Here is a 14,725-nt window from a genome sequence, read left to right as displayed (position 1 = left end):
TTTTTTTTTTTCTCATTTGCATTTGGTTGAAAATTGAAATGTGAGGACCATGCTTGCAAGGCTTGACTTATGTTTGCATTCTGTTTACTTCTTTTCTTGAGCTCTGTTATTTAACGGGTTTCAGATTTCTTTCTAGTTTCTACTATATATTAACACGAAATTGTACACTGAAACTGCAGCAGTTGCCGTCATCATGGATAACACAATTTGGTTGAATGGATTTTCCTCCATGGACATGGAGTCTCCAGCAGCAGTGACAGAATTTCTGGAGGCATATACCGGAGAAGGAACTGTTCATGATGTAAAGCTTTTTCCTCCCAAAGTTGGAAAGTCAAGAACATTTGCCATTGTTCGGTTCACACATGCAGAATTTGCTGATATGATAATTGCATTAGCCGATCATCGGATCCTGTGGTACAATGAGTCTTATTTGATAGCTAAAAAATCGAGGTTTGGCATCGTGCCCGACTCAGAAATCTTTCAGCACTGCATGGAACTTGTACGACTTCACTTGGGATGCAAGATTTCTGAGGAACAGTTTTCTGTGCTTTGGGAAAGATCGGATGTTTTGGTGAAATTTGGGGTGGGACTTAAGAACATCTACTTGTTTTTCTCTTATGCTTCGGTTGATTACAAGCTTGAGATCACGCTTGAAAATGATAGCCAGATTGAGCTACGTCGTCCACACGGTCAACTTACAAAGTTTCTTCTCATCCAGGTTTGCCCAACATAATTTAAATTAAATGAAAAAAAAGGTGGATAACTGTTTTAAGTTCTACTAAAGGTTGGTCATATTTTCCAATTGCTAATATTTTTTATCTTTCTAGTTACTTGGTGCCCCTCGGCTTCTCAAGAAAGCTTCCGGACAGTGGGTTCGAGGAGTTGATTTTACTCCTTCATGCTGCATTGGACAATCTTCTGCTGTATGTTTGGAGCTTCTACCTAGGTGCGAGCTTCCAAATCTACGCAAAAGTTTTATTCATTATAAAGAATACGACGGACCATTCGTTCTGGAGAGAGGTAATATTTTGTCCTGTAATCCAGATCTTGTCAGCTCTGTTTTTAAATTCGGACAGTTGGTTGCAACCTTCCGACTTTCACTAGTTATTATAGTCTTTTCTTTTGAAGTTTATGCATAAAGAAGTTGTAATGAGTTCTGAGTCATTAATTTCAACTTGTACTCTGAAACAGGAGATGCTGCCATCAACAGTACCAACATGGTCAAGACAATTCGGTTGCATGGATTCCCCTCCATTGAGTCTCCAGAAGCGGTGACAGAATTTCTTGAGGAATATACTGGGAAAGCAACTGTTTCTGATGTACAGATTCTTCCGCCTAAAGATGGAAAATCAAGAGCATCTGCCATAGTTGAATTCACACATGCAGAATATGCTGACGTGATAATTCCATTAGCCGATGATCGACGTCTGTGGTACGGGGATTCTTATCTGAAAGCTAGAAAGCAGAAGCTTGAAAACTTTGAACATAACATGGAACTTATAAAGCTGCACTCGGGCTTCCTGACTTCTGAGGAACACTTTTCTGTGCTTTGGACAACATCGGATGTTTCAGTGAAATTCGGGACGGCATTTAAGAATATCTACCTATTGTTTTCTTTTGATGATGTTGAATACAAGCTAGAGATCTCCCCTGAAAGTATTAGCCAGATTGAGCTAAATCATCCACGGGGCCAATTTCCAAAGTTTCTTGTAATCCAGGTTTGCCAGTTAAACTACAAGATTTGTGACTCATTACTTTACATTTTGCTATGAAATACAAAAATAGTAAATTCTAAATTTAGCTAGTGATCAACGTTCGTAAGTTGATTAATATGTAAACTTAATTCAACCCTGTTCGTTCCCACATCAAGAAGCATGAAAGTTATCCTATCATCATTTTTATCATTGAGGTAGAAGCCGTGGCTTTTACCAATTCCAGTAGATATTTGAATAAGATTGTCTTGCATTCACTAGTTCCTGCATGATAATCTGATCTCATGTCAATTGCTGAAACATTATGACTTCATTGTTTCGACGCAGAGAATTCGAATGCTGTTGAAACAAACTGTCCTATTCCTTATAGGACTGCAGAATTATTATATTATGTGTGGAATTGGGTGAAAGGACTAACATTTTGCTCCTCCTTTCTTCTTCCTCTTGCTAGTTACTTGGTGCCCCTCGGATTTTCAAGAAAGATTCTCAAAATCGCTGGGTTCGAGAAGTTGATTTCACTCCTTCATGCTGCATTGGGCAATCTTCTGCTGTATGCTTGGAACTTCCACCTAGGTGTGAGCTTCCAAATCTGCGCAAGTGTTTTGTTGATTATAAAGAAAATGAAGGTCGGTTCATCCTGGAGGAAGGCAACACTTTCTCCTGCAATTCAGATCTTGTTCCTATTGTAGGTCCACCCATGGGCATTAACTTGTCATACAAAATCCTGTTTAAGATAAATTCCTTGGTTCAGCATGGATGTGTTCCTGGGAAAGCACTTGATGTCAATTTTTATGAGCTAGTTGATCCTAGTAGAATAAGAATTGAATACATAGAGTGTGCCCTGGACAAGCTCTTTCGGTTAAAGGGGTGCTGCTATGAGCCTGTGAGTTGGCTTACTGAGCAGTACAGAGAGTACATGGCATGCAAGCGAATTCCTCAGTCGCCTGCTATTTCTTTAGATGATGGGATGGTGTATGTGCACAGGGTTCAAGTAACACCGACTAAAGTTTATTTCTGTGGTCCAGAGGCCAATCTATCCAACCGTGTTTTACGAAATTATTCTGAACATGTTGATAATTTTCTTCGTGTTTCTTTCGTCGACGAGGACATGGGTCTGATACATTCAGGAGATTTATGCCCGCTTACGAATTGTACAACTTCTACAGAAGAGGAAAGGAGAACTGGAGTTTATGACAGGATACTTTCTACTCTAAGAAATGGCATGGTCATTGGTCAAAAGAAGTTTGAGTTTCTTGCCCATTCGGCGAGTCAACTGCGAGAGCATTCTGTGTGGATGTTTGCATCAACAAGTGAGGTGACTGCACAAGACATCAGAAACTGGATGGGTGATTTTAGTGACATCAGAAATGCGTCAAAATATGCTGCCAGGTTAGGTCAGGCTTTCAGCTCTTCCTGGAAGACTTTTGATGTTGATAGGGATGAAATCGAACTCATTCCCGATGTTGAAATTGAAAGAGGTGGAGTCAAATATTGTTTCTCTGATGGAATTGGGAAGATATCTGCTGAGTTTGCTGGAAGAGTGGCAATCAAGTGCGGCAAAATTACTACTCCGTCTGCCTTTCAAATTCGATACGGCGGCTATAAAGGTGTTGTGGCAGTTGATCCTACATTGTCAAAGAAGTTGGCGCTGCGAGATAGCATGTGCAAGTACCAATCCAACAACGCAACACTCAATGTTCTGGCATGGAGCAGGTACCAAGCTTGTTTCCTTAACCGTCAAGTGATCACCCTTCTGTCCACCCTCGGAGTCTCCGATCATGTTTTTGTGAAAAAGCAAAAACAGGCTTTGAAACAGCTGGAAGGTGTTTTGTCTGACCCGTTAAGAGCGCAGGAAGCACTTGAAATCATATTCCAGGGAGTCTTCACCAACGTTTTGAAGGAAATGCTTGTGTGTGGTTATAAGCCAGATGCAGAACCATTTCTGTCATTGATGCTACAAGCATTCTGTGCGTCCAAGCTTGTAGAACTGCGGACCAAGACACGGATATTTGTTCCAGATGGAAGATCCTTGATGGGATGTCTAGATGAAACCCGGACATTGGAATACGGTCAAGTATATGTGCAATGTTCCCGCCGGAAGACCTTTGGCTGCAATAGGAGCGATACTTCAAGTGATGACAATTTTATTGTCCGGGGAAAAGTAGTGGTTGCCAAAAACCCCTGTTTACACCCAGGGGATGTTCGCGTTCTTGAGGCTGTGAACGTGCCGGCATTGCACCACATGGTGGATTGTGTAGTTTTCCCTCAGAAAGGAAAGAGGCAAGTAACTTTGTCGAATCTTTTAGTTGATTAAGATCTGTTTGACAATAATTTGCTGCCTTCAAACTATTTACGTACTGACTATATTTCTTTCATTGTAATGTATCAGACCTCATCCCAATGAATGCTCGGGAAGTGATTTAGATGGAGATTTTTACTTTGTCAGTTGGGACCCTGATCTAATTCCTCCTCTGCAAGTTCGACCCATGAATTATACCCCAGCACAGACTATTAAATTGGATCATGATGTGACAATGGAGGTATTTCTCAAATTCATCAACTAAAATGTAGTCAATAATATTAGAAACATATATACTTCTTTGCTTGTCGAATCTTGTCTCTGCCTCATTCATGGTGTTCTCTTGTGTTTGTTACAGGAGGTTGAGGAATCCTTTACCAACTTCATAGTGAACGACAACTTGGGGATAATTTGTAATGCACATATTGTCTTTGCAGACAGAGAGCACTGGAAGGCTAGCAGTGCTTCATGCATCGAGCTCGCCCATCTCAACTCGCATGCTGTCGACTCTCCGAAGACTGGTGTGGTAGTGAAAGTGCCAAGCCACCTTCGTGTCCATGAATACCCTGATTTTATGGAAAAGTTTGATAAACCCACCTACGAGTCCAAGCGTGTGATTGGGCAGCTTTTCCGACAGGTGAAAGATCTTGAGCTTGCATCAGATTCACCTTCAAACTCGGCCACGATTAAAGCCTTCACTATGGAAGTGGCTTTGAAGTTCTATGACACTGACATGGAGGTAGATGGATTTGAAAACTACGTCAAAGATGCCATCAATTACAAAAGGGAATATGACTACAAGCTTGGAAACCTGATAGATGACTACGGTTTCAAAACTGAAGCAGAAATACTAACTGGGAGCATCACTGCAGTATCAAAAAGATTCAATGGGGAAAACGACTTGGAGTCAATTCATTACGCTCTAAAGGCATTGAAAAAGGAAGCTAGGAACTGGTTTGATGAGAAGCTGGGAAGTGATATGCAGTCCGATACGAACCCTGATATCAATGATGAACATGCAGCAAAAGCATCGGCTTGGTATCATGTTACATATCATCCTCGTTACTGGGGTTGCGGCAACAAGGGAATGGAAAGAGATCATTTCCTAAGCTTTCCATGGTGTGTGTTTGACAAGCTCGTACAGATCAAGAGGAGCAAACACTTATGAGAAATTCTCTACTTAATCATGTCATTGTAAGTTCTTTCAAGTCTTCGAATCTCAAATACTAACCTTGATCAGACATTGTGAATAAGGATCTTCTTCATTGTGAATAAGGATCTTCTTCTCCTACTCCTACTCGGCTCTTTATCTCTATCTCTGGATGGGGTGAGTTTTCTGTTATGAGTGTATTTTAGCCGATAGGAAGGGACCTTATTTATAAGCATCTGTTCCAGTACCTTACCCATCAAGGAGTACTCGAATAGATTCTGTTTGCTTAGGAATAGGATGTTTTTAATCCATACAGAATTAACTCAATGTAAACGCACTGTTTGATTGACTATCCTGCTGGTATTAGGATTAAAGCTTCCTGATCAATTAGAGCTCCTCCAAACCAGATGTGATTAGAAGACCACAACTCAGACAAAGACACGGATTTGTCTTACAGTCATAACAGGAGCTGACAAAGTCAGCATCGGGAGTTAGTAGCTAGCTGTTGTGTCTTCCCTTAGAACTAAGTATATGAATGTGATTTGTAATGTTTATCCATTCTCCAACTAGTGATCCTCCAGATTTAAGCTGCAAAACATTCATGATATTTTCAACCGAATTGGTAGGGTAGGGGAGAATGGAGTGAGATTTGTTTGGGAATAAAAAGGCTAGAACTTGGGAAAGGAAGCGTCTGTGTGTGTGTATACACTGTGGAGAAAGAAACATAGATTTATTGATTCCAGTTTAGATACCAACAGAGCACACCTCTGGTTCTCATTTGCCCATCATGACATTATCTCATTTACATCAAATTCTCAAGGAAGAAAAATACCTGCTAATGGTGAAATCCCCTTCTCTTTGCGTCCTCTTTGCTGTGCCACAACACAAGCTGCAAAATTCAAAACACATTTCTAACTTAAGTACCTAAAATTCGAAGCAAAAATTCTCTGTTTCTCTGGAACCAATTTATCAATACATACGGACCTTATCGCGAACCCATCCGCCCGCGACTCCAAGGTAGTTCCCCAAGCCAAAATGGCGAACGTGCTGCCGAGAGTCTATTGAATATCTTCTTCTCGGTTGTGTTCATTTCAACGGTCAGCTGAGCGGTTGCTGTTATTGCTCTTCCGGGAGGAAAACTTAAACCCCAGAGTTCTGGTGGGAAACAATTTGAGATTGAGAGTTGCCATTTGGCGAGTTTGTAGAGCGGTTGGGAGAGTTTCCTTGTCCCATTAGGGATGCGAGGGTTTTTTATTATTATTATTTTAATTATTTATTGATAAGGAGCCATTTGTGAGTTGCCACCTAGCGAAGTTCATAGAGCGATTGGGAGAATTTGCTTGTCAGACAGAAATAGGTGGGGATATCGCCAAGCAAAGAATTTAGGGGTGTGATATAAGTGCATGCCACTTATTTTATCATCTGACTTGGCCCAAATTATAAAGTCCAAGCCATGTATTGGCCCAATTGGCTAATTTATTAGGTTGGGTAAAAATAGACCCAAACAATACCTTTATAACTTCATGGGCTACTAGTATTTGTTTTTTTGGACGAAACATGGACTTCTATTTGTCCTATAATGTTAAGCGGCCCCACCAAAGATTATTGTTAAACAAACGAATTTTGTGTGTTGCTAAACGAACCCTAAAATCAACACCACCCTATTATCAAACTATTTATATTGAATTACTAATGTATCTTAATATAAAATGATGAAAAATATATATTGAATTGTGAAACAAATATAATTTTAATAAGTACATTCTACTCACCATATTCAACCTTAATCAAATGTAGAGAAGCTTTTGTATTGCTTGGTTTCCACGAAGAACAACGCAATGAGCACTGGCAGAGGCAACACCTGAAGGAAGGCTAAAAAAGTTTCATATTCAAGACCTTTTGCGGGAAATTATCATCTCCAAGACGAGATCAAAACTTTGCCACAATTGCTAAAGAGTACAATATGACATGGCCAGACAAAGTCTGGTGCCTGTCAATACATAACACACTGAAATATGTACAACAATACATGTCTGCTTCTCAAAATGCGTTCCCTCTTTATGTTCAGATTTGCTGAGAAGCCATCACTGCAGAGGTTCTTCCCCACAGGCTTTACAATGCTTGCAAAGTAAACCTCTAGATGTTTCCCAGCTGAAGTTGTCAACCTGAGGATACAAATTCATGTAAAAAGAGAAATTTGGTTCAGGATTGGTATTAAGGTGTGATAGAGTGTATTAGGGTGCACTAGGGGTATTTTTGGTTAAATAGGGTGTACTTAGTTAATTTTACATTTTGATTTAAATATTAGGGTGTACTTAGATTATAGGGTCTATTTAGTTAACTTTATGGTTCATTTAGTAGCACTCTAAATCTTTGGGGTTGTGAGGGTGGATATATATTATTGTCATTAATTGTTATCACTACTAGTTATTTAATTTCTTTCCTTTTTTTCTCCACACTACCTTGATTACCATTATATTCAAAAGAGCAACGCTAGCATACCACATTTGCATACAACCTTTCTAATAGAGGTGAAACCCACCAATACAATTAGGCTCATGTTTTTAGAAAGGTGGTATATAAATGTGATATGACTAACATTTTTGTATTAAAAAATCTCTATCATCATTCAATGAGTATGCATGTGTAGGAAAAATGAAAGGGAATAGAATTCCACAAGATCACAAGATACAAAATCAATCAAACTATGAAGTGATATTTTTTTTTTCTTCAGACCAAAATAGAATTTTTTTAAGATTTTCATTTGTGATCTACGCAGACACCATTCCAGAAACATAAGGAACTCCGCTGGGCTTGATCCACCGATCACCCTCAAAGAGCTTGGCAGGGGTGAAAGTGGCAGCTTGGTCGGCAGTAAGCTTCTTGAGGCTTGGCCATTTGACCCTTTGGGCCATGTCAGCCCTAGGACCCCTGTTGCCGTACTCACCAAGAAAGCAAGTGTTGTGAAACTGGGAACCAGCCCATTCTGTCCACCCTTCAGGCTGAATGGCCTCGTCAATCTGTGAGTTCATCACCACCACCCTTGCAAAGTCCTTCCATGGCCTTCCCAAGTAAGCCTTGTTCTTGTCCTTTACAGCCATGTACTCTGGCTCACCAGTGATGGTGCAGTTTTGGAGGACTATGGCTGTGATCTCGTTCTTGTCGGTCCTGCCTTGGGCTGTCACCATGCAAGACTGTGAATCCCCTGGCTTTCTCACCAGCATCTTGCAGTTTTGGAACAGCGCCACTCCATCCCCGAAGATGAAGTCTACGGTCCCGGTGATGGTGCAGTCCCGGTAGTATTGCCGGTAGGTTTGGGTGTAGAGGGTGTCTTGGTACGCGTCCATATGGCAGTTATAGAAGATGGAAAAGTCAGATTGCACACGCAGTGCCACGGCCTGGTGCTTGATGTGCCCTGCTGTGTTCTCAAATCTTATGTCCTTGGCAACGAAATAGTCTCCAACTGCGGCTGCAAGGACGCAATAAACAAGAAAATGAGTTAGAATTAGGATATAAATCAATTACCAAAAACAATTAATTAATCAATGAATACGGTTAGCTAGGGCATCAAATATGTTTACTAATTTTATTCACCAATTGATGTGTCATGGTTGATTAATATTTGATGAATAGTCATGTTAGTTATTAATTGCGTGTTACGTACCGAATGTTGCAGTATGCATAGTTGCGGTGCCATCTGCCTTGTTTTTGCTACCGGAGATCTTTGTCTTGGTAGGGCCATCACCAATCATGAAGACATTGGTCATCTGCCTATCAATGATGATTTGCTCTTTGTAAACTCCCTCCTTAATGTAGATCACAAAGGTCTCATTGCTCTTCTTTGGGACCTCCTTCAAAGCCTCCTTGATGGTCTTGTACTTGCCAGTCCCATCCTGAGCCACAACCACGTTGGGCTTTAGGCTCTGTGGGGTGGCAGTCAAGAGCTGCAGCTGGCGGGCACCCATCCATGAAGGCACTGCCTGGTAGTTCCTCTTGCTCTGCGCAGAGAGGAGTCTACGGTGAGAGTTTAAGTTGAGAGATCCCAAGAGGGAGGAGATTTGGGTGACCATGGCAAGCCCATTACTCGTGAGTTCTTGTGCTGTCTTCAAAAAGCCCTTCATTTTGTCCCCGGCCTCACCCTTGGTGTCCTTAAACGCATCTACGCAAGTCGCCTGGTGATTGACGGCAGCGCTCAGCCACACTTTCAGATCTTCCAGATAATCATCGACCTTGCTAATCTCGAAAGGCCCCATCTTATCGACAGCGCCGAGGAGATCCTCAACGGCGGTGTTCAACATTTCCTTGCAGACGTCCAGAGCCTGGCTAGCCATGGGATCCTTTGCCAGATCTTTCAAGGTGTCCGAGTTCTGGATCACCTCGTTCACCTTGTCCGCTGCCACCTGGAACCCGGCCTTGACCAGCTCTTTAGGGTCGGTGGTGTCACCGGCCACCTTCTCGAGGCTGCTCTGGCAGGTTTCTTTGTAGCTGGTCGGCTGGCAAATCGCCTCAATGGCCTTTTTCGACTTGGCGGGCTTGGCGGCGGATTTGGCGAGTTTTTTGGCTTTAGATTTCATGATACCCACCGTCACTCCCACTGCAATCACCACTACAAGCAAAACAACCACACCGATGATGATCATCTTCTTCTTCTTGGCATCCATCTTCGATGATTTAAGCTAAATTAATGCTATATCAACAACGCTAGTAACGCACTTGTGTTTCGAGAAAGAAAAAGAATTAATTGGAGAAGAAAGAAGTAATCAAAACTGGGATTGTGTTCGTGTTTTTCTTTCTTTTTTGATAATTTTTTCCCTTTTCCGGTGAGCTACAGAGCGCTGTTGGGGCTTCGCTTATTGGAAGAAGGACTCGGATGCCCCCACAGCTCTGTTCTGATTTGGTATGGGGAAAAGGCATGAAATTTATAGGGAAGACACCATCCAAAAATTTCTGAATGACAGTTAATTCCGTTAGAAAATGTTAAGGTGGGAGATGACGAATGTTGAGTCAAGACAAAATAGAGGTCGTAATATGTTTTCTAAATTTGGATATGATCCAAATTTGAACATGTTACATGTAAGCCAAGTTTGCATTTGTAGAAAACTATCTCCACCCACGCACTGGGTTTACTCTCCCATTTATTTCTACAGAGGTAGTGCGTAACAGTGTCTCCCTTTAATCATGGACTATCAGTGCATGGCTAGAATGTTTATGTTTAGCTCTACTTTATTAATTAGCTAGTCAAAGGGTAAGTTTGGGATATTCTATCGAATCACATTTTCTAATTACTTAACCATTTCCAACTAATATATTTTTATTTTAGATTATTCAATAATGCTAAATTTATCATATTCAATAATGCGACAAAAAACATTGGTCGTGCAAAGTCTCAAAAAATTTTAAAAAATAAAAAATTCCCGCGTTCCATTTTTGGTACCCGCCCACATTGTTAGAGTTTTGCGCGACGAATACTAACGTCGCGCAAATATTTGCGCGACGAAATATTTTTTGTGTTTTAAATTTTTTTAATTAAAATAAACTAATTTAATAGTTTGCGCTACAAAATATTTTGTCGCGCAAGGTTTTTGACTTTTTTTTATTATTTCTTTAATATTAATTTATTCAAATTTTTACTTTTTAAATATAATTTAATTGTATGATTTTTTTAAATCACTTTAATTTAAATTGATATTAATTTAATTATAGTAATTTTTTCAAATTTTTACTTTTTAAATTAAATTTAATTGTAAGATTTTTCTTAATTACTTTAATTTAAATTGACATAGTCAAAATAAAATTACATATGAAAAATAGTGATCAAATTATCCAATAAATATTTATATATATATAATATTCAAAATGTACACATGAATTAACAAAGTACAATAATAAAATCCTAATACAAGCATATTGTGGTGGTAGTGGTGGATAATATGTTTTGATAGCTTCCTAATCCTCAACTTTAGCCATCAAAGTCTCGATGATTACCTACAAAAAAACAAATATGGTCAAATAACAACAAAAACAAAAAAAAGAATGCATAATCTCCCCTAAAATTGTTATACCACAAATCCAACCCAAACTCCAATCTCTCCCCTTTACTCAACCCCAAACCCCACACAAACTCAAAACTAACTCCAAAAACACATATTAATGAAAAAAATTTAAAATTTGGAGAGAATATACCTTTTGGCAAGATTGAGAGTGAGTGAGAATGAGAGGGAGAAGTGAGATAATTAGATAAGATAGTGATAGAGAGATGAGAGAGTGAGAGATAGTGAAAAGATAGATGAGAGAGTGAGTGAGAGTGAGAGATAGTGAAGAGAGAGATGAGAGATTAAGGGAGAGGAGTGAGTGTGAGAGAAAGGGTGGGATTTGGGGAGAGGGAAAGAGAGAGGAGAGGTAAGAGTAGAGAAAGAAATTGAGAAAATGGTGGAGGAGTTATTTCAGTTTTTAAAATCGTATCACTTTGCGCGACGAAACATATTGGTCTCGCAAAGTTTTGCGCGACGAATATAGAAATATTGGTCACGCAAAGTCTAAAAAAATTATTTTTTGAAAAAAAAAAATTCCCGCATCCCATTTTTGGTACCCACCAAAATTTTTAAATTTTTGTGCGACGAAAAATACATATTGGTCGCGCAAAGTCTAAAACAATTATATAAAAAAATTCCCGCATCCCATTTTTGGTACCCACCCAAATTTTTGCACGACGAAACATATGTATTGGTCGCGCAAAGTTTTACGCGACAAAACATATTGGTCTCGCAAAGTTTTGCGCGACGAATATAGGAATATTGGTCGCGCAAAGTCTAAAAAAATTATTTTTTTAAAAAAAAAATTCCCGCATCCCATTTTTGGTACCCGCCAAAAGTTTTAAATTTTTGTGCGACGAAAAATACATATTGGTCGCGCAAAGTCTAAAACAATTATATAAAAAAATTCCCGCGTCCCATTTTTGGTACCCGCCCAAAGTTTTGCGCGACGAATATAGGAATATTGGTCGCGCAAAGTCTAAAAAAATTATTTTTTTTAAAAAAAAATTTCCGCATCCCATTTTTGGTACCCGCCAAAATCTTTAAATTTTTGCCCGAGGAAAAATACATATTGGTAGCGCAAAGTCTAAAACAATTATATATAAAAATTTCCGTGTCCCATTTTTGGTACCCGCCCAAATTTTTGCGCGACAAAAAATATTGGTCGCGCAAAGTCTAAAGTTTTTTTTTTAATTTTAAAACCCCGCGTCCCATTTTTGGTACTCGCCCAAATTTTTTGAGTTTTGCACGACGAACTGTTGGTCGCGCAAACTTTTGAGAGACGAAAAATTGGTTCGTAACACAATATTTATAAAAATAATTGTTATGAATAATAAAAAATAAAAATATTTTATTTTATGATTTAAAATATAATTAAGTTGAAAGCTACTTAATAAATGTATATACTATTCAATTTCTTAAGTGTTATATGTACAAAATAAATAAATTTAAAGCTACTTAATAAATAAATATATATATATATACACACACACACACACACACACACACACACACACACACTTCAACGATCTAACCATAAGACTTGTTTGTATATACTTCAAGATCGTATACCCTAAAAATCACAAAAAACAAACATTCAGAGATCTAGTAACGGGACAAAACTTTTCGATAGTTATAAATGAAAAATCACGGTTTAACGGTTATTTTAACTCCGATTTTGATGATTTTTTTACAGCTACACTCCTTGACCCTATATGAATACAATGACTGAATTTGATCTTCAATTTAAAACATTTGCACTAGTGGATACCACAAAATCTATGTTATATTTAACGAAAGTATAAATAAACTCTTAATTGTTAGTGAATATATTGTTTTGATGGCATATGCATTCTACGAAACTAGTTTCAACGATCCAACCGTCAAACTTGTTTTTTTAATCCAACCGTCAAACTTGTTTTTTTATACTTCGAGATCATATACGCCAAAAATCGGAAAAAATAAACATTCATAGATCAAGTAACGGGACAAATCTTTTCGACGGTTATAAATGAAAAATCATGATTTAACGGTTATTTTAACTCCGATTTTGATGAGTTTTTACAGCTACACTCCTTGATCCTATATGAATACAATGACTGAATTTGATCTTCAATTTAAAATATTTACACTAGTGGATACCACAAAATCTTATGTTATATTTAATGAAAATATAAATAAACTCTTAATTGTTAGTGAATATATTGTTTTGATGGCATACACATTCTACGAAACTAGTTTCAACGATCCAACCGTCAAACTTGTTTATTTATACTTCGAGATCATATACGCCAAAAATCGGAAAAAATAAACATTCATTGATCAAGTAACGGGACAAAACTTTTCGATGGTTATAAATGAAAAATCAAGATTTAATGGTTATTTTAACTCCTATTTTGATGATTTTTTACAGCTACACTCCTTGACCCTATATGAATACAATGACTGAATTTGATCTTCAATTAAAAATATTTACACTAGTGGATACCACAAAATCTTATGTTATATTTAACGAAAATATAAATAAACTCTTAATTGTTAGTGAATATATTGTTTTGATGGCATATGCATTCAAAAAAACTAGTTTCAACGATCCAACCATCAAACTTGTTTGTTTATACCTCGAGATCATATAGCCAGAAATCGGAAAAAATAAACATTCAGAGATCAAGTAAGGGGATAAAACTTTTCGACGGTTATAATAAAAAATCAAGATTTAACGGTTATTTTAACTCTGATTTTGATGATTTTTTACTGCTACACTCCTTGACCCGATATGAATACAATGAAATAATTCGATCGTCAATTTAAAATATATATTTTCTAAAAAAAACCCAATCCGAACAACAAGAATATATTTTTCTAATAAAAATCCGATCCGATCTAAAATAATAAATTTAAAGTTACTTAATAAATATATATACCGTTTAATTTCTTAAGTGTTATGCATACAAAATAAAAAAAAAAAATAAATTGGTTTAGGTGACAAAATGTTTGGATTACGTCATGGAAAAATTTTTAAAAAATATTTTTTTATTTTATTTATTTTTATAAGGACTTTGCGCGACGAATTTTACTTTTCGTCGCGCAAAGTCACTTTGAGCGACGAATTATTTTTCGTCGCGCAAAATTTGGTCGCGCAAGACTTTGAGCGACGAAGTTTCAAGTTTCGTCACGCAAAGTCACTTTGCGCGACGAATAGTTTTTCGTCGCGCAAAATTTGATCGCGCAAGGAGTTTTTTTAACTAGTGACCTTTTCTATCTGGTTTCTTTACTGCAGTAGTCCTAATTCCCAAATAATATTTTCCACGCTCCCTCGCAAATATTTTCAGACTCCCTCTTGTATTTGGTTGGAATTGATTATGATAATTTTAATAAAGGGATACTTATTTTAATTTATATTTATTTGGTTTGTTATACTATATTTCTCTTTTGTACTCGAATTCAAGGTTGATAAATTAAGAAATATGTTGTTATATGTAAATTGCAAAAATTGTTGTGATATGTGGGGTTGGAAAAATTGTGATTTATG

At 37.8% G+C, this 14,725-nt stretch overlaps 2 protein-coding genes across 2 annotated transcripts; one reads left to right on the top strand and one right to left on the bottom strand.

Moving 5' to 3' along the window:
• Positions 1-5,300, top strand: LOC117614251 (probable RNA-dependent RNA polymerase 1). The gene is made up of 7 exons (XM_034342996.1): positions 1-40; positions 180-718; positions 828-1,020; positions 1,192-1,718; positions 2,164-3,992; positions 4,102-4,252; positions 4,370-5,300. The coding sequence occupies exons 2-7, from the start codon at positions 194-196 to the stop codon at positions 5,177-5,179; spliced, it is 4,035 nt and encodes a 1,344-aa protein (XP_034198887.1). The 5' UTR covers positions 1-40; positions 180-193; the 3' UTR covers positions 5,180-5,300.
• Positions 5,301-7,737: 2,437 nt separating this feature from the next.
• Positions 7,738-10,046, bottom strand: LOC117625548 (putative pectinesterase/pectinesterase inhibitor 28). Its single transcript, XM_034357093.1, has 2 exons — positions 8,826-10,046; positions 7,738-8,630 (listed from the first exon to the last, which is right to left on the bottom strand). Exons 1-2 carry the CDS (start codon positions 9,820-9,822, stop codon positions 7,933-7,935), a joined length of 1,695 nt encoding a protein of 564 aa, XP_034212984.1. The 5' UTR covers positions 9,823-10,046; the 3' UTR covers positions 7,738-7,932.
• Positions 10,047-14,725: the final 4,679 nt, after the last annotated feature.

Source organism: Prunus dulcis, chromosome 1, assembly GCF_902201215.1.
Source record: "Prunus dulcis chromosome 1, ALMONDv2, whole genome shotgun sequence".
NCBI lineage: Eukaryota > Viridiplantae > Streptophyta > Magnoliopsida > Rosales > Rosaceae > Prunus > Prunus dulcis.
The sequence above is the reverse complement of the archived record's forward strand: the minus strand, read 5'-3'. Positions and strand labels throughout refer to the sequence as shown.